The 18,339-nt window shown below is 38.6% G+C and overlaps 1 protein-coding gene across 2 annotated transcripts in view; it reads right to left on the bottom strand.

Moving 5' to 3' along the window:
* Nucleotides 1-18,339, bottom strand: part of CSE1L (chromosome segregation 1 like) — a 49,394-nt gene that overhangs the window by 13,812 nt on the left and 17,243 nt on the right. For both annotated transcript variants that reach the window (XM_059407192.1, XM_059407193.1), the window contains exons 2-13: nucleotides 18,061-18,156; nucleotides 15,110-15,252; nucleotides 12,240-12,341; nucleotides 12,015-12,160; nucleotides 11,244-11,334; nucleotides 9,208-9,315; nucleotides 7,566-7,658; nucleotides 4,677-4,844; nucleotides 4,417-4,546; nucleotides 2,457-2,522; nucleotides 1,854-2,056; nucleotides 937-1,021 (exon numbers count right to left, since the gene is read on the bottom strand). In XM_059407192.1, coding sequence (XP_059263175.1) covers nucleotides 937-1,021; nucleotides 1,854-2,056; nucleotides 2,457-2,522; nucleotides 4,417-4,546; nucleotides 4,677-4,844; nucleotides 7,566-7,658; nucleotides 9,208-9,315; nucleotides 11,244-11,334; nucleotides 12,015-12,160; nucleotides 12,240-12,341; nucleotides 15,110-15,252; nucleotides 18,061-18,151 — 1,426 coding nt within the window. In that variant the 5' untranslated portion in view covers nucleotides 18,152-18,156. The remainder of the gene's footprint in view (nucleotides 1-936; nucleotides 1,022-1,853; nucleotides 2,057-2,456; nucleotides 2,523-4,416; nucleotides 4,547-4,676; nucleotides 4,845-7,565; nucleotides 7,659-9,207; nucleotides 9,316-11,243; nucleotides 11,335-12,014; nucleotides 12,161-12,239; nucleotides 12,342-15,109; nucleotides 15,253-18,060; nucleotides 18,157-18,339) is intronic.

Here is an 18,339-nt window from a genome sequence, read left to right as displayed (position 1 = left end):
GAGAGGAGGAAGTAGGCTCCCCGCTGAGCAGAGAGCCCGATGCGGGACTCGATCCCAGGACCCCGAGACCATGACCCGAGCCGAAGGCAGCGGCTTAACCCATTGAGCCACCCAGGCGCCCCCACCATAGGTTTTTAAAAAGGGAATAAATATATAATGTATCTTGACCAACATACTTTCATAAACTTAGGAAGTTATCCTTAATTAGAAGTTTGAAGTACTTTAAATTTGCTTCAGTTTTTCATTTCATTTTCTTTTCAAATTCATTTTTCGAATGAGAAGGGAAAAAACCTGAAGTTTAATTCCTAGAGTATGCACCAGCATAACAAAGCTGAGCTACAATTTCGTCTTAATTGTTCCTGTTTTCCTTCTACACAAGCAACATCTTTAAAGAAAGTTAACTGCAACCAGGTACAACCTGGGGAAACCATCTGAGATTTTATTCAACAAAAGAAGTAACTGCAGGGATGCCTGGGTGGCTTATTCGGTTAAGCATCTACCTTCAGCTCAGGTCATGATCTCAGGGTCCTGGGATAGAGCCCCACGGTGGGCTTCCCTGCTCAGCAGAGAGTCTGCTTCTCCCTCTGCACATGCTTTCTCTCTCTCTCAGATAAAGTCTTAAAAGAAAACAAAACAAAACACACACACACAGGAATAACTGCAACAAGGTTAGCAACCAATTTTCTGAGTATCATGGTGCTATAGAGCCCCTATGACTTTTGCCATAATGTTACTTATTTTGTAGTATAAAATAGCAATGCGGGGATGCCTGGCTGGCTCAGTCAATAGAGCATGTGAATCCTGATGTTCACGGTCTTGAGTTTAAGCCACATGTTGGGGACAGAGATTACATTCATATATAAAAAACAACAACAAAACAAATACCCTCAAGTAAAAAGTGTTGTAAGTGGCATAAAAAATTTTTCACAAACTCACCATTAGCTGATTTTAAATCAGGTAGAATGTGATTCACGAAGAACTCAGTCAGGTTTACAAGTTCATTTGCTTGTGTAATTCCATGCTGAAAAACAAATTTTTAACAGGGTAAATGATATGAAATACCTGTACACAATTAACACAACCTAATACATAGGAAATTTAGGCAACTTTTATGTATTTATTTTTAATTTGTTTTTTTTTATTTTATGTATTTATTCATTTGAGAAAGATACAGGGAGAGCGAGCACAAGCAGGGAAGAGGCAAAGAGAGAGGGAGAAGCAGACTCACTGCAGAGTACAACTCGGATCAAGGAATCTGACACGGGACTGGATCCCAGGACCCAGAGTTCACGACCTGAGTCGAAGGCAGTCACTTAAACCATCTGAGCCACCCAGGCGCCCCAGGCAACTTTAAAAAAAAAAACAGGTTATAGGGGCACCTGGTTAGCTTAGTTGGTTGAGCATCTGACTCTTGATTTCGGCCTGGGTCGTCATCTCAAGGTTGTAAGCCCTAAAGCCTGCTTAAGAGGCTCCTCATCTCCCTCTAAAATAACAGGTTACAAATGGAGATGAACACTTCAACTCACAAACTGCTTAAATATAAAAAACCAAGACTATTTTAATAGACAATAAAGAAATCTCCCTAATTTAAGCTAAATTTAAATTTAGCACATTATATACACTGAGTCTCAGCTAAGGAAACAACTGTGGTATCTATCAGTTTTCTGTCCATAAGAAAATTAAGTGCTTAATATACCAATGTAAAGTCATCTTGGGAGACTACATAAATTCTAATCAGAACTAATACATTATCCAGGAAAGTACGCTGTATCATCAGAAATGTATTAGTTCTGATTTCTGTGGTTACCACACCAAGTCTATTTTAGAAAAAAAACTATATTGAAAAGATTCACCTTCTGTGTTTGGGCTTTTGATGCCAAAGATGTCACAAGGTAAATGGCTGCATCTTTGTGTTTCCAGTTGACAGACGGGTTTTTTGCATATTCCTGCAGCATGGAATTAACATAACCAGAGAAGATTCCTGTCACGGGTCCCTCAAAAAACTTGCACAATCCTCGTACTAGATCACAAGCAGCTCTGCGCCTAGTATCAATATCTATAAAATGAAAGGGAAATATATCATAGGAGAAACATCCACCAACCAACTGAATCAAAGATTATAAGGCAACAAATTGTCACCTGATCGCTCTTAGCAACATCAACAATGAAAAAAAAATCTTAAAAACAAAAACATTCTTTTTGTTCACAACAAATACAAAATGGGAACTAAAAAGGTTACAGTAGTAGTTACACACTAATAAGCATATTAAAAAAGAGAAAGCAGGTGATTAAACGTTGAACATATGCATAAGCTCAAACAACAGCCACTCTTTAAGGTGTACAAGGTTACAGGAGGAAAGGCGGTTGTGCCAACTCCCACTGCTCCCCAGAGTAACCAGAAAGAGCAAGTTTAAAAGAGCTTTGCTGTCAGACTAAGTTAAAAACAAAATACATACCAGATCCTTCCAAATCTCTTCTTATGTACTCCTCAGAATTGTCTTCAAAAGCTTCCTCATCAGCAGCTTCAAAGAGAGATGGCACTTCAAGTAACTCAGCCAAAGACATAACAAGTCATTGTACTTTCACAGCCAAGTACACAGAAGACTATGTAGAATTGCCATGTTTTCCAGCAAAATGTTCCTTCCCAAAAAAAGACTGCTTCGTGTATGTGTGTGTGTATATAATATGTATGTATGTTAAGATTTTATTCATGTATTTGACAGAGAGAAAGAGACAAGCAGACAGAGCAGCAGGCAGAGGGAGAGGGAGAAGCAGGCACCTTGCTGAGCAGGGAGCCCAATGTGGGGCTCGACCCCAGGACCCTGAGATCATGACTGGAGCCTAAGGCAGACGCTTAACTGACTAAGCCACCCAGGTGCCCTACTTCATATAGTCTTCTTTTTTTAAGATTTTGTTTGTTTGACAGATAGCGAGAGAAGGAACACAAGTGGGGGGACGGGAGAGGGGGAAGCAGGGTTCTTGCTGAGCAGGGAGCCCGATGCAGGGCTTGATCCCAGGACCCGGGAATCATGACCTGAGCCGAAGGCAGACACTCAACGACAGAGCCACCCAAGCACCCCTACTTCATATATTCTTAATCATTACTTAAGAACAGCAAATGCCACCCTAAAAGGTAAGGTAATAGGTAAGTCACACAGCTCACTTGTTCTAATGTGACCATGTCCCCAGAATTAGACTTCACCACCAACTTCAAAAGTTGAATGTTGGGGCACCTGGGTGGCTCAGCTGGTTAAGCAACTGCCTTCAGCTCAGGTCATGATCCTGGAGTCCCAGGATCGAGTCCCACATCAGGCTCCCTGCTCGGCAGGGAGACTGCTTTTCCCTCTGACCTCGCCCCTCTCATGTCTCTCTCTCTCTCAAATAAATAAATAAAATCTTAAAAAAAGGGGGGGGGGGTGCTGCCTAGGTGGCTCAGTGGGGTAAGCCACTGCCTTCGGCTCAGGTCATGATCCCAGGGTCCTGGGATCGAGCCCCACATCAGGCTCTCTGCTCAGCAGGGAGCCTGCTTCCCCCACTCTCTCTCTGCCTGCCTCTCTGCCTACTTGTAATCTCTGTTAAATAAGTAAGTAAAATCTTAAAAAAAAAAAAAAAGTTGAATGTTGCACCCAACCTAGGGATGTCTACTTTTCTGAAAGGACATTAAAAAAACAAAGAGCCTAACAACTATAATCACTATTACTTCATAAAAATCATTTCAAACCACAAAAAGTAAAATAGACAACATCAAAATGATTTGTCCTTTATAGTTTTACGAAAACACAAAAGGCAATAAAACTTCACACTGTATTATTCTTGATTCCTTTTAGTTGCTGATAATTTGAGCACCATTGACCTAATGATTACTTTGACGTAAAACACAATTCCTTCCACATTTACTATCTGTTCTTTCCAGCTGTAAGAAGGCAATTTGTATATAAATATAGTTTTGGGACTCTCTTAACCTTAATCAGAAACTAAGTGGGCTTCAGCTCTGCATTTAAAGGTTATCAATCACTTCCACACTCAACTATTTCACAACAGCTATTTACCTCAGTGAAACACTAAATCAAACAAAACCAAATTCTTTCCTAAACTGAGATCCTAGATGGTTTACTTTCTTCTCAATGTAATAGATTTTTTTTTACCTTATTCAATATTTCTGTGAAAAACGCTCTACAACATAAAACAAAGCTCATTACAGCAACACTCACAAATGTTTTATACCACTTTTTTTTTCTTGTCTTGGTTTAGATAATAGGGAGTAAGTGACCTACAGGAAGTTTTAATTAGCAATAAAAAAAATCAGACTGCATGTACAACATGGGGCAGACTTAATAATAAACTTATACTAATATATGCTTTAAAAAAACCAAGTTTTTAATCTCCTGAAAAGGCTTTAGACTTTGCTATAATTACCTCTAAATTCCATGTTAGGCACAATAACCTTCTCGCAGATGCTTGTCAGCGTGTTCTGGTCCTCAAACAGATTCTTATAGTGGGGTCTCTCACAGACGGAAGCCAGAAACTGAATTGCATTACTTACCAACTGGAATGAAACACAAAAATAGGCATTTTTTTTTTAATAGGCATAATTTTAACAGCAAAACTGAATCATTTATTTCTTGGGGGAGGTAGGGAGAGAATGTGTTAATTATGCATCTCCACCGTCATCTTACCAAGTCGTATTTAACCTCTTGACCTGTTGTAACTAGTAAATTCCAGATGGCTGTGACAAAACGAGGCAGGTACCGCTGAAATTCCTCATCATACTTCTGTGCATAGAGTGCAGCATTGTCACAAATCTGGGATTTTAAGAGCTCCAGTAAGCCTGCTTCCTCTTCATCCTCACATATGAGAAAACAGAAAACTCAAATATAAAACTTTAAAATTACCATAAATACACAGTAGCTGTAATTCCTGAAACTAAAAATAAAACCTAGGGTTGTAATCTACAACTATGCCAACGTCGATGGATTCACTTAGTATTTCAAATACATAGCAAATGAAATGCTTATCATTTATTAATCATGGAGCGATTAGAGACTTTTCTTTTGGTAGCTGAATTATGAGATATTTACATATTCAATTGAAAATAACATATTCCTAGAGAAACCTGAATGATAAAAGACCATATCACACTTTCCTTTGTAACATGGTCAGCTATACTGTCTTGTATCTCCTCCCAAAAGGTTCTCATTTCAAATACGTTAAGATTAAATAATGCTATAGGATGGGGTGCCTGGGAGGCTTAGTCGTCTAAGCGTCTTCCTTCAGCTTAGGTCATGATCCCAGGGCCCTGGGATCGAGTCCTACCACTGGGCTCCCTGCTTGCAGGAAGGCCGCTTCTCCCTCTCCCTCTGCCCTTGCTCATGTGCTCTCTCTCTCGCTCACTCTCTCTCTCAAATAAATAAAATCTTTAAAATAATAATGCTATAGGATTCTCACCCACAATATTCTGGTTATAACATATTAAAAAGCAAGCTAATTTAAGGGTCAAACTTGTGGTCTGTAGGCCTGCTGCCTATTTTTGTAAGTGAAATTTTATTGAAACACAGCCATTCCTTCTTTACATTGACATCATTCCTTCTCTATGTTTACAAGATTGATAGCATTGCCTACAGCTGCTTTCTTTCAACCGCAACTGCAGGGCCGAGCAGCCAGAACAGAGACTGTACAGCCACAAAATCAAAAATATTTACCACCTAAACCTTTAGAGGAAGAGTTTGCCAATCCCAATCTAAACCATGACAGTCATTTATGTAACGATCTCTACTGTAATAGCAATCCATAAACACTTTCGGAGTTGTGCTATATGCCAAAGAACTCAAATTTAGATGACAGAAAACAGGAGGCTCTTCAAGGCATAACATAAGGGATATTACGTAGGGAGAGGACACAAGGTGGTAGTACCTGGATAAATGAGCCAACAGCTCCCTGTAAGAATCCTAGGTGAAAAACTGCCTTTAGACAGAAGTGTGAAGACAAGCTTTGTTCTCTGAGGGCATTGCTTTCTCCTACTAGACTGAAAGAATTATTTCATGGGAGCTCTATTTTTTATTGTTGTTGCTTTTTAGTTGGCAAATCTGACAAAATTTGCTGTACACCCACAAAAATAACTCTCTCTGCATCCCACTCCTAAAAACTGATTTGAATCACCTTTTCTAATTTTATCCAAAATGGAAGCATTCTTAATATTTTGCTTTTATGTTTTTTTTTGTTTCTTGGAAAAGAGGTAGATCAAAGTCTATTAATAAATAAGCAAATGGTAACACAAAGAGCTATAATGAAATGTACATATGATTATAAAACCCAGACCAGAAATTTTAACATATTACAAACCTTCACAATGCCCCCACATTCCTATGCTGCACTGATTTTTTAAAAAGAGCCTACTGGTATAAAGATTTAAGTTTTCTTAATATCTTCAATGATAGCTTTCTGTTTCATAAAATGTTCACAGTGTGAATACTCTGAGGATTTATTTTCAATCCTGTAAAGAAATAGCCTTTTCTATAAACTGTGAACCTACCTATGCCAGGCCACAATAAGAGTAATTCTATGTGCTCCCTCTCCTGAATTTACATAAAAAATAATTTAAAAAATAATAAACGTAGACTATGCCACATAATCAAATATTACTTATATTCTTGGATTCTACCTATTAATACTGTAAGAGTAAAAAATTTTTAGGAACCAAAATGTAAATGTTCAGTAGAATGTGCAACTCTCAGTCTCTGAGCCCTATGTTGGTGAGAGTTTACTTAAAAAATGAATAAACAGGGGCGCCTGGGTGGCTCAGTGGTTTGGGCTGCTGCCTTCGGCTTGGGTCATGATCTCAGGGTCCTGGGAACCAGCCCCGCATCGGGCTCTCTGCTCCGCAGGAAGCCTGCTTCTCTCTCTCTCTCTGCCTGCCTCTCTGCCTACTTGTGATCTGTCTGTCAAATAAATAAATAAAATCTTTAAAAAAAAAAAATGAATAAACAGGAGCACCTGGGTGGCTCAGTTGGTTAACCATCTGCCCTCACCTCAGGCATGATCCCTAGGTCCTGGGATTGAGCCCCACATCAGGCTTCCTGCTGAGTAAGGAGTCTATTTCTCCTTCTCCCTCTCCCCGCTGCTTCCCCTGCTTATAAGTCTCTCTCCATCAAATAAATAAGAAAAATCTTTTAAAAATAAAATAGATAAATAAACGCTCTTGGGACACCTGGGTGGCTCAATCGGTTAAACCTCTAACTTTGGCTCAGGTGATGATCCTGGGGTCTTGGGATCAAGTCCTCCATCAGGCTCCCTGCTCAGTGGGGAGCCTGCCTCTTCCTCTGCCTGCTGCTCCCTTGTATGTGTTCCCTTTCTGACAAATAAATAAAATCTTTAAAAAAATAAAATAATATATAAATGTTCTCAGATAACTATTTCATTTTCTGAAGTCTAACTATATTCCAAGGCTTTGAAGGGAGACTTTATTTTACACTTTTAAAAATGGAGGTTTAATCAAAATCTAATATTATATTTCAAAACAATTCTTCATTTAAAACAGAGCTACCTGTGAAACATTTTTAAATACTTACATCAGTTTGTAGAAGCTTATTATCTAACGTCAGGAGGGTATGGAAATTGTTCATCCAAGTTTCCATATTATCTTCAAAAAACTCAGGGAGGTCCTAAAGAATAAACACTGACTTGAGACTTTTGATTAAAATTAATGTTATTTTAGTCGGCTTTGTCCCCATCCCAAAGAGGCTTAAGTCCACACTCCTCAGCCTGAGCCAACCATTAACTATTTAGACAAGAATTCTTTATTCCAGGGGAACCGGGTGGCTTAGTTATTAAGCATCTGCCTTTGGCTCAGGTCATGATCCCAGGGTGCTGGGATCAAGACCCACAGGAAGTCTGCTTCTCCCTCTCCCACTGCCCCTGCTCGTGTTCCCTCTCTCTCTGTGTCTGTCAAATAAATAATAAAATCTTAAAAAGAAAAAAAATTCTTTATTCCGGCCAGGTCTGGCAGCTGAGTAAACCACTGTCTATCTGGTTTATACACTTCCAACTACAAATGATGCCACCTAGTTCCTATCCCAATCTAAATTCACTTATTCCTTCAAGGTAGCTAAGACTGTTACGAAGCCTTTCCTTAGAAAAATTCAAGTGCTCACCAGTATCTTTCTTCCTTTTCCTTTCTCAACTATCGCATCTATTTTGAGATGAGCACCAATTCAGACTGTCTTATACAGCCACTGACTTCCTGTGTGACCATACTGCCTTCTTAATGAGGGATAAGTCACTCCAAGGATAAAGATTATAGCTCCTTTCTTTGGTCTTCCAGATTATGCCTAACAAGTCATTAAGAGCCTCATTCTAACTGATTTCTAGGAAGTAGAATTCAAAAGAAGATGCAAGCAAAAACAGTGATATCTTTTAAGTAAAAATTTCTCCAACTGGTGCCCAGCTGAACACCGATGCGGGGATACCATTTTGCACTGTTCATCTCCTATTTTGCCTGTTCCTTTCAGAGAACGCTCCTCCTACCACTGTGAGTATAATCATGTTATGAGGAGAAAGTCCAGGTACTTGGCCCTGGCTGTGAGCAAGGAAAAGGCCAGACTGTTCCTCTTGCATCTCAGTCCAGTAATATGCACCGTAAGACCCCTCTTAAAGACCCAAAAAGAATGGAGGCCACTGTCTCAGTAGCAAGACGGTGACCAGGCATTTTCTACCAGAAGTCTATGGCTGTTTCCTCAGAAATGCCATTGGTTCTTATACCTTCCCAAACCTGGATTTTTAGCATTTGGTCTCCCAGGTGTCAATAAGAGCCTTTTTGTATAAGTTAGCCATAGACCTCTAACCAAAACACTGTTCTTCCAGTGTTAATATCCACTTAAATGAGTTAAAGAGAAAGGCCTGAGAATATGATCTCTCCACGTCTTCAATAATACAGTATATAGGGTGACTGTCCAAAACAGTGGTTCAGGAAGTAGGGTCCTCTAAGTTATTAGAACATAAGAAAATGCTACCTCTCCCCGTGAAGTGTCCTAGAAATATCTCTAGGAATGACTATAAAATGGAACACTACTTATAGACAAAAAAATGGGATGGGAGTCAGAAAAACACTAATTTCTTTCAGAAAAATCAATGCTGGCAAAGAAGTCTTTATTAATTGAAAACTTGTATATTTGATATCAAAGAATCAAAAGCAAGAAATATAAAAAAACTTACCTGAAAGTTTAAACTGTAGAACAATTTTGAGATAAGGATCAAGGAAGAAAAAAGAATCCTTAGGGCAGAGGCATCATTTGCATGGGTACTGCAGAGTTCAATAGTGGCCTTAGGAAGGAATTTAGGGATATGGTTTTAGTGTACTGTAAACTTAAGTGAAACAGGCTGATGCTATATATCCTCTCCAAAATTTGGCTTTTAAATAGTAGTATACTGTCATTGAAAAGATTCTGAAAAATATGTTACAACAGTATATATTTTTAAACTGTCCATAACAGCACTACTAAAAGTTCAGTGTTAACACTTGGACTAGATCCTTCCACTCTCCTTTGTGTATATAAATATATTACAAAACTATCTTTATATGCTCTCTCTCTTTTTTTTTTTTTTAAAGATTTTATTTATTTATTTGACAGACAGAGATCACAAGTAGGCAGAGAGGCAGGCAGAGAGAGAGAGAGGGAAGCAGGCTCCCCACTGAGCAGAGAGCCCGATGCGGGACTCGATCCCAGGACCCTGAGATCATGACCTGAGCCGAAGGCAGCGGCTTAACCCACTGAGCCACCCAGGCGCCCTTTATATGCTCTCTTAAATGATTCCCCTGGCATCTAAGTTGTTTCAAATTATTTGTTATTCTAACTGCAATAAACAGGCTTATCTATAAAACTTACGCACACTGCTAATTTTCATAGTAAATATATTAACTAAAGCAGATGAGAATGCTAAGAGCACAGATTTTGCAAGCCAGATGGACCTAGATATAATCCACTCTGTTGTTCATAATGAACACTACTTTAAGCAAGTAAGTTATTTTATTGAGCCCCAATCTCATGTATAATCTGAAAATAATACCTGCCTCAGAGAGAGAATATGAGAATCAAGAAATATACATGTGATGTCCAGTACCTTTGAACACTATGTATAAGATACACAACAAATGATACTTCTTATATTGTGGAGTAAAGAAATATGAATATTAAGGTTTTCTGAATGAAATGTCAAACTCCAGACAGTACTATTTATAATATGATGGACAAGACACAAGAATGTTCAATTCATTGCACTCTAACACTTTTAACACCAGTGGAAAGAAATGAAGAATCTTATCAACCTAATAGGTAGAAAATATTGATTATATATATTTTGTCCAATTTTATTTTTTTAGGTAAAAATATACAATCAGTAAGACATCCTAACAATGAAAAATGTGATGCACATTCCACATCTTAGAAAGTTTTGAAAATCAGAAAACTTTCCTTTTTGAAAAAAGGAAATGAGCAGCTTTTCCAGAGTTAGCAAAACTGGGCTTGACGCTTGGCTCCTTTTTTATTAGTTGTGTGATACTGAACCTTCTTTCCCTATCTGAAAAAAGAGGTTAAGAATGTATCTACTTCAGGGGCGACTGGGTGGCTCCGTGGGTTAAGCCTCTGCCTTCAGTTCAGGTCATGCTCCCAGGGTCCTGGCATGTAACAAAATGGGGTAGGGGGAGGATCTGGCCGGCTCAATCAGTGGACCATATGACTCTTGATCTCAGGGTTATAAGTTTGAGCCCCAAGGTGGATATAGAGATTACCTTTAAAAAAAAAATTACCTCTTCCAATCTTATAGGATTCTCACAGAGTTGAAGAACATGTTTAAGAAAATAGCCTATGCAATATAAAACGATGTACAAATATATAAATTAATCAGCTAAACTACACAGTCGAATCAAAATGGGGAGCAATTCCTTTAGAGATGCATACGCAAATACTTGAGCAAAATATAATGCCTGGGATTCCCTTTTAAACATTCCTACAAAATGAGGGGAAGGGAAGAAAAAAAAGTAATACTGTTAAACTTATATAATACATACATGGGGGGGGTCATAAGATCGTCTTCTCAGTTTCTGTGTAGGTTTGGAATTTTTCAAAAGCAATGTTGGTCTAAATATCACCTACCTAGATTTTCAAAGCATTCTCTTATAATTTACACAAATAATTAAGCAATTTAAAATATTAAGTAATTTTAAAGTATCACCAAGATTGTTATTCCATTACCTTAAAAAGATTAGTCAAAGGCAAAGCAAAGGCATCCAGAACAAGTTTAATTTCAGTCCATAACTCATTTGACTTAAATTCATGGCGATATCTAAAAAATTAAGGTAAAAAAGGTAAATTTACAAGTTTCTATGTAGTAACTTTAGGTCTTCAAGGACAGATTAGAGAAAAACCCATGGCTACACAGCTTTCTGAAATTCAAAGTGATTTCTTGGTTTTCTTTTTAAAGGAATTAAGCAGTTTATTAAGACCTTATTTCACAGTAATATAGCTACATGAAATAAACATCCCACTTAAGAAACACAATAATGAACTGAGAAGCTTATCTCTTATTTTAAGACTACCAAATTCAAAGGAATGACAATAGTCACTATCTATATATATAACAAAAGCATTTGAAAAAAGCATTTGAAAAACATGAATTTTTGAGGGACCTGGCAGTCTCAGTCAGTAGAGCATGTGCCATTTGGATCTTGGGGTCCTGAGTCTAGCTCCAGGTTGGGTGTACAAATTACTTAAAAATAAAATCTTTAAGGAGCACCTGGGTGGCTCAGTCATTTAAGCATCCAACTCTTGATTTTGGCCCAGGTTACGATTTCAGGGTCGTGAGATCATGCCCCATGGCAGGCTCCTGACTCAGCAGGGAGTTGGCTTGAGATTTTCTCTCCCTCTCCTTCTGCTCCTTCCCCGACATGCACGGTCTCTCTAAATAAATAAAATCCTAAATAATAAATGGACTCTTTAAAAAAAGAAGTGTGAATTTATCAATACCTTTTAAATAAAGAATGTGCTGTACGAAGGACTCCATTAATAACGTGGAAATCTCCACTCTGAAACCGATTCACCATTTCTGTCAACAAGTCAGGCCACTTCTGTGGAAAATCTTCTCTGCCAATAATGCTAATAGCATCACTTAACTGGGGGAAGGAAAAAAAATGAATTAAATGAAAGTTCCACAAACAAGCCTCCTTCTTAAACAACTGGGACTTCCATTACCTGCTTCTGAATTTGCTCCGGGCTGCTCAGCATCAAGTGCACTATGTTGGCTTTAATGGCTACTCGGTCAGCTTCACAAATCTTATTCAGTTCATCTTCAACCTAAAAGCAAAACATCAACAGCAAGTAACATAAGTCCATATCCATGACCATGGATATGGGTTTATAGAGAAAATAGAACCAATTTCCTTTTTTCTTGTTTCCTAAGAAAAACTATAAAGGAAGGCAGGGCCTTCCCTCTACATGAATGAGTCACAAATTCCTTTAATAATCTGATGAAAGCATCAACTCTTCCACAGAAAAACATACACACTCTGATGCCCATTAAGAGTCTCAGTTCCAAATGGAACCCTGTCAAAACATGCAGTGAAAATCTTTACAGACCCACTCTGCCCAGCCCGCATTCATCTTCAGGACCTTCGATCTGACTCTCACTTTAGGTCAGAGGTCTTTTCAGTGAAAATTCTTGACCATTACCAGTTTAAATGCATTCATCACTCAAAGAGGTTCTCAAACTCTCATTAGTTTTACAAATCAAGAGAAAGGAAGAGGACTAGCTCGTCAGCAAGTAGAGGGATGGATATGTAAACAATCTTCACTACATGAAGTTAACACTTGACTACACAAGCTTAAAAACAGTATTTACTACTTCCTGAACTCTTTCACAAAATGAAGACAAAAGAAGAAGTCTAGGGGCACCTGGATGGCTCAGTTGGTTAAGTGGCTGCCCTCAGCTCAGGTCATGATCCCAGGGTCTTAGGATCAAGCCCCATGTCAGGCTCCTGCTCAGTGGGAAACCTGGTCCTCCCTCCCTCTCTCTCTGTGTCAAATAAATACATAAAATCTTAAAAAGAAAGGGGGGGGGCGCGCGCCTGGGTGGCTCAGTGGGTTGGGCCTCTGCCTTCAGCTCAGGTCATGATCTCAGGGTCCTGGGATCGAGCCCCGCATCCAGCTCTCTGCTCGGCAGGGAGCCTTGCTTACCCCCCTCTCTCTCTCTCTCTGCCTGCCTCTCTGCCTATGTGATCTGTCAAATAAATAAATAAAATTTAAAAAAAAAAAAAGAAGAAGAAGAAAAAGAAGCATTCTAAATAAATATTTAGGCAGATTTAAAGTTGACATTTTAGAAAAACTGATGATTCTTCTCAACTTTGTTTCTAAATTTCATTACTGCTATCACTTCAAAACAACTGACATTTTTTTTCTTTATCCTAAGCCAGGGTTTCCTCGGCCTCAGCATTACTGGCATTCTGGGCCCAAATCTTTGCTATGAAAATGGTTTCGTACACTGTAAGATGCTTATTAGCAGCATCCCTCGTTTCTACCCACTAGATGGCAGTAGCACTCCCTCCCCACACCTGTGACAACCAAAATGTCTAAGATTTCTGTGGGCAAAATTACCCCCCATTAAGAACCCCTGAGCTAGGGGCGCCTGGGTGGCTCAGTGGGTTAAAGCCTCTGCCTTCCGCTCAGGTCATGATCCCAGGTTCCTGGGATCGAGCCCCGCATCGGGCTCTCTGCTCAGTGCGGAGCCTGCTTCCCCCGCCCTCTCTGCCTACTTGTGATCTCCATCTGTCAAATGAATAAATAAAATTAAAAAAAAAAAAAAAAAAAAAAAAAAGAACCCCTGAGCTAAGATAGGGAAAATACCTTAATTTCTTAATTCCTAATTTTATACCGTCATTAAACTTGCAGTACAGGGGCGCCTGGGTCGGTTAAGTGGCTGCCTTTGGCTCAGATCATGATCCCAGGGCTCTGGGATGGAGCCCTACATCCAACTCCCTGCTCAAAGGGGAGTCTGCTTCTCTAATCCCCCTCTGCCTGCCCTTCCCCCTGCTTGTGCGCTCTCTCTCTCTCTCTCAAATAAATAAAATCCTTAAAAAAAAAAAAAAAAAAAAAAACTGAAACAAAACTTGCAGTACAATGGAATTCACCTTAAAATTAGAATATATTTTTATATCCCTTATCAAAAACTCCAACAAATCTAAATTATTTTGCATTCTACAAATTTTTAATATATTTAATGAGGTCTTTCTACTGTATTTAATTTTCTTCCCATCCACAATAGAAACTGCTTCAATTATTCAGTAAGGTGTGTTTTCCCACACAATGTCTTTCTTTGACAATGAGCTAACGTTTACATTTAACCACAATGGAAGCAAAAACCAAGTCTCAAGCACTAGCAACCTGGGTTAGGAAGTTCAAGTAATCTGTAAGAACTCAAATAAAACAACAGGAACTTTGAAAAAGCATCCTATTTAATTTTTACCAAGTCTTTCGGAATTCCTATATAGACAATCCTGTCATCTGTGAACAAAGATAGTTTTAGGTTTTCCTTCTCCATCAGTAGCACCTTTTACTTCCTCTTGTTATTCAATCAGCAAGGACAATTACATTATCCAATACAATGTTGAGAAGGAGTGATGAGAGGACACATCCTTGCTTTGTACCGCATCTTAATGGAAAAGCTCCAACTTTCTCACCATTAAGTAGGTTATTAGCTCTAGGCTGTTCGTAGATAGTCTTTATCAAGTTAAGAAAGTTCTACTCCCAGTTTACTGACAGTTTTATCATGATGGGTGCAGGATCTTGTTAAATGCCTTTTCTGTATCTACTGATATGATCATGTGATTTTTCTTTTGTCAGTTTATTAACAGTCTTACATTAACTGATTTCTGAATGCTGAACACACCTTGCATTCCTGGGATATATCCCACTTGGTCATCTTTTTGGATTTGATCTACATCTACTTATTTTGATGAGGAGGTTCTACTTAATTTTATCTTTAATCTGTGTCTGAATCTTTCAGGAGCACTGCATATATATCTTATAAAAATGCAGGTTGTTAGACCATGTGTTCACAAAATACTCACAATTCTCCAGTTTCTTTTAATGTAGTTCTTGAATGTTACCGAGGCACAAACTTTGATAACATTATCCTGGGACTTTTCCAGCAATGTTAAAAGCAACAGTGGGTAGTTCTGATTTCCTTCTACAGATTCAAGAAACTTCTCAGCTGTAAAAGAATTTCTATGTTAGAAGACCTGACATTATAACCAAGTCTTTCCATTTTTTATCTATGTAGATCTGTGATTAAAAAATCAAGAAATCAGGGTGCCTGGGTGGCTCAGTTAAATATCTGCCTCCAGCTCAGGGCATGATCCCAGGGTCCTGATTAAGCCCCAAATCAGACTTCCTACTCAGTGAAGAACCTGCTTCTCCCTCTCCCTCTGCAGCTTCTCCTGGCTTGTGCTCTGTCGAATAAATAAGATCTATAAACAAACAAACAAATAAACAAACAAGGTCCCTACATTAGGTAACTTGTCTAAAGATGGCACAGCTAGATTTCATCACTGAAAAAGTTTTAGTCCAGTCCTTCTTCTATCACACTAGCCCCCAGTTTTTGTCTCAAACTAAACATTTCTAGTATGAGCAAAAATTACTATTCAAAGATTTTACCCACATATTTTCAAATCCTACCACACTTAAGAGATAAGAAATCTCCCAGGTTTAGGGGTGCCTGGGTGGCTCAGTCAGTTAAGTGCCTGACTTGATTCTCTGCCCCTCCACCCGGCACCTATGCACACATTCCCTCTAAAACAAAGCCCCGCACCAGACTCCCTGCTCTCTGGGAGTCTGCTTCTTCCTCTCCCTGGGCATGTGTGCTCTCGCTCTCGTAAAATAAATGAAACCTTTATTATTTCTTTAAGATTTTATTTATTTGTCAGAGAGAGAGAGAGAGAGAAAGTGAATGAGCACACAAGTAGGGGAGCTGTAAGTAGACAGAGAAATAGGTTCCCCTGCTGAGCAAGGAGCCTGATGTGGCACCTGATCCCAGTACCCTGCGATCATTACCCTATGCCGAAGGCAGAGGCTTAACTGAACCACTCAGGCATCCCTAAACAAAATCTTAAAAAACAAAACAAAACCTCTCCAAGGTTTACTGATCATACAAGTGAAGGTTTATAGCGTTTCTTCTTCATAAACTTCACTGAAAAGGTCTGCCATTAGCATCTATTATTTTCTACAGTATTATGACTGAATATCTCTCTTCTTTCTGAACTGAATCCCACGAGTTTGACTTCCATCCTCAAATCTTCCCTGCTTTGTGTCCATCGTGTCTTTCTTAAAAGATGAAGAGTGCTAAATTTAAAAATACTTTCCAGGAGGGGACACACTATGGCTTTGTAGGAGTCTGGAAAGTTTTGGTTGTCTCCTCTTAGTGGTCAACACTGCATACAGGGCAACACACTAGATCCATGATCTGGTGGAAAGCCCGTGTAGTGTGCCAAGTCTCTTTCTTAAATTGTAATCAATATCCTGAAAGAAATCTCATGAGTTTAAGTTAAATTATTTCTTTCTGTGTTCATTTCCTTCAAGTTGCTCACAGAATATTCATACAGACATGTTTCTGTACATTCAAGGAGACTCAAAATGTTTTCCAGTTCATTTGGACCAGTCTCATCTCAATAACCAAGAGAGCACAGTGGTGTCTGTAAGCTGGATCTACTACATATTTCAACTTCCAGATCATTTTCTAGAAACAGTGAGTCAGTCTAGTACCAATCCCTGAGAAATGCTATGTTCGTAACTCAATCCAGAAACATCAATTTATTCCCACACTCTGTCCTGAATTCGCATAATATTAACACCCTCGCCTTACAAAGACAAAATTATTAAAAATAATTTTAATAGAGTTTGCAGAAGCTTTCTGGGAAAGTCTAAGAAGATTAGAGCCATTAATTTCCCTTCCTCCAAGAACATGTTACCTTTTTAAGCACTAATGGGAAAAGCCACAATTCTCCCTCTCAGATATCACAAACACTGTTCTAGAATAGAATGGATGCATTAACATGTTTACAGTTCTATTTATTATATATAATATATAATTGCAACACACAAACACATTCACTTATGTCTCTGTGGAGGCATTCTAAAATCCTCTCTATGAGCACGAACATTGGTTAGTTCTGAAGAAGCAGGTCAATACCTAGTTAATAATGGCTCACATCAAGAATCATCAACTGACTACCCACCCACAAGACACATCCCTCCCTCAGAGGGAGTTTGCTTGGCTTACATGGTATTTCAAATTTTTTGAAGTTAGATGCTATCACTTAAAAATGGGGACATTTCACAGAAATGTCTTATTTTTCAAATAGAGCTGGAAATCGGATTTTGCAAAAGTGGTTTGAATCCCCTAAAGCTATCATATAAATCACATGAAATTACCAATCCTCACTTCACCTGCCTCCCTCATTTTTACCTTCACATTTGAGTCCTGTGGACATCTGAGCTTACAATTCTAAGCTACCACTAAGTTTCTAACAGAAACTGGTCAAATACAGGAGGGAGGAACCCTAGGTCTTAAAATGTATTAATTAATTAAATCAAACCCAACATGGGGATTAAGAGACAGGATCTCATTACCTGGTTTAATTCATTTAATCACTTTTTAGGCAATTAACTCTCATCTCTATGTCCTAATTATTGTATCTCTAGAACAGGCAGGTGTGAGGATTTTCAGAAAGGTGAAGGGACAAAGTATTTGAGACATACTAGTAATTTTTAACCCCAGAAGATGCCAAACAAAATCTATTTTACTTAAAAAACAAAACCAAACCAAAAATACACCACATCACCATATGTTATAGCAGCTGTAAGCAGCCAAGCCCACACTTTACAAGCAGAGAATGAAAAAGAAACTATGCCCAAGAATCAAGTGTTAAATCTTTTTTTCACTTTATAAATACAGATAGATTATGCAAAGGTTTTCATCACCCGTTAAAGAATAAATCAAACCACAAAACAATATTCTCTTTACCTGGACGTCTGATGGCAGGATCAGGATCAAGAGTTTTCTTTAAGTATTCTGTTAGTGTTTGCAAATTTGCATCACTGAGCTCCATTGCCATAGAACCTAAAACAGAAAGTGAGCTTTGGTAAATTGGTCACATTGGGAAACAATGATTTACATAAGAGAATACTTTTATACAGTGGGTTCTCCCCTCTCTGAAAGTCATCCATTTGTTATGTTTTAAGGTATGGGCTATAAGCCTAACTCAGCTGAGGCAAGGTTCCAGATGACAAGATGGACTTTTCT

Source organism: Mustela nigripes, chromosome 7 (genome assembly GCF_022355385.1).
Source record: "Mustela nigripes isolate SB6536 chromosome 7, MUSNIG.SB6536, whole genome shotgun sequence".
NCBI lineage: Eukaryota > Metazoa > Chordata > Mammalia > Carnivora > Mustelidae > Mustela > Mustela nigripes.
Note: the sequence above shows the minus strand (reverse complement) of the source record. Positions and strands in the feature narration are given on the sequence as shown.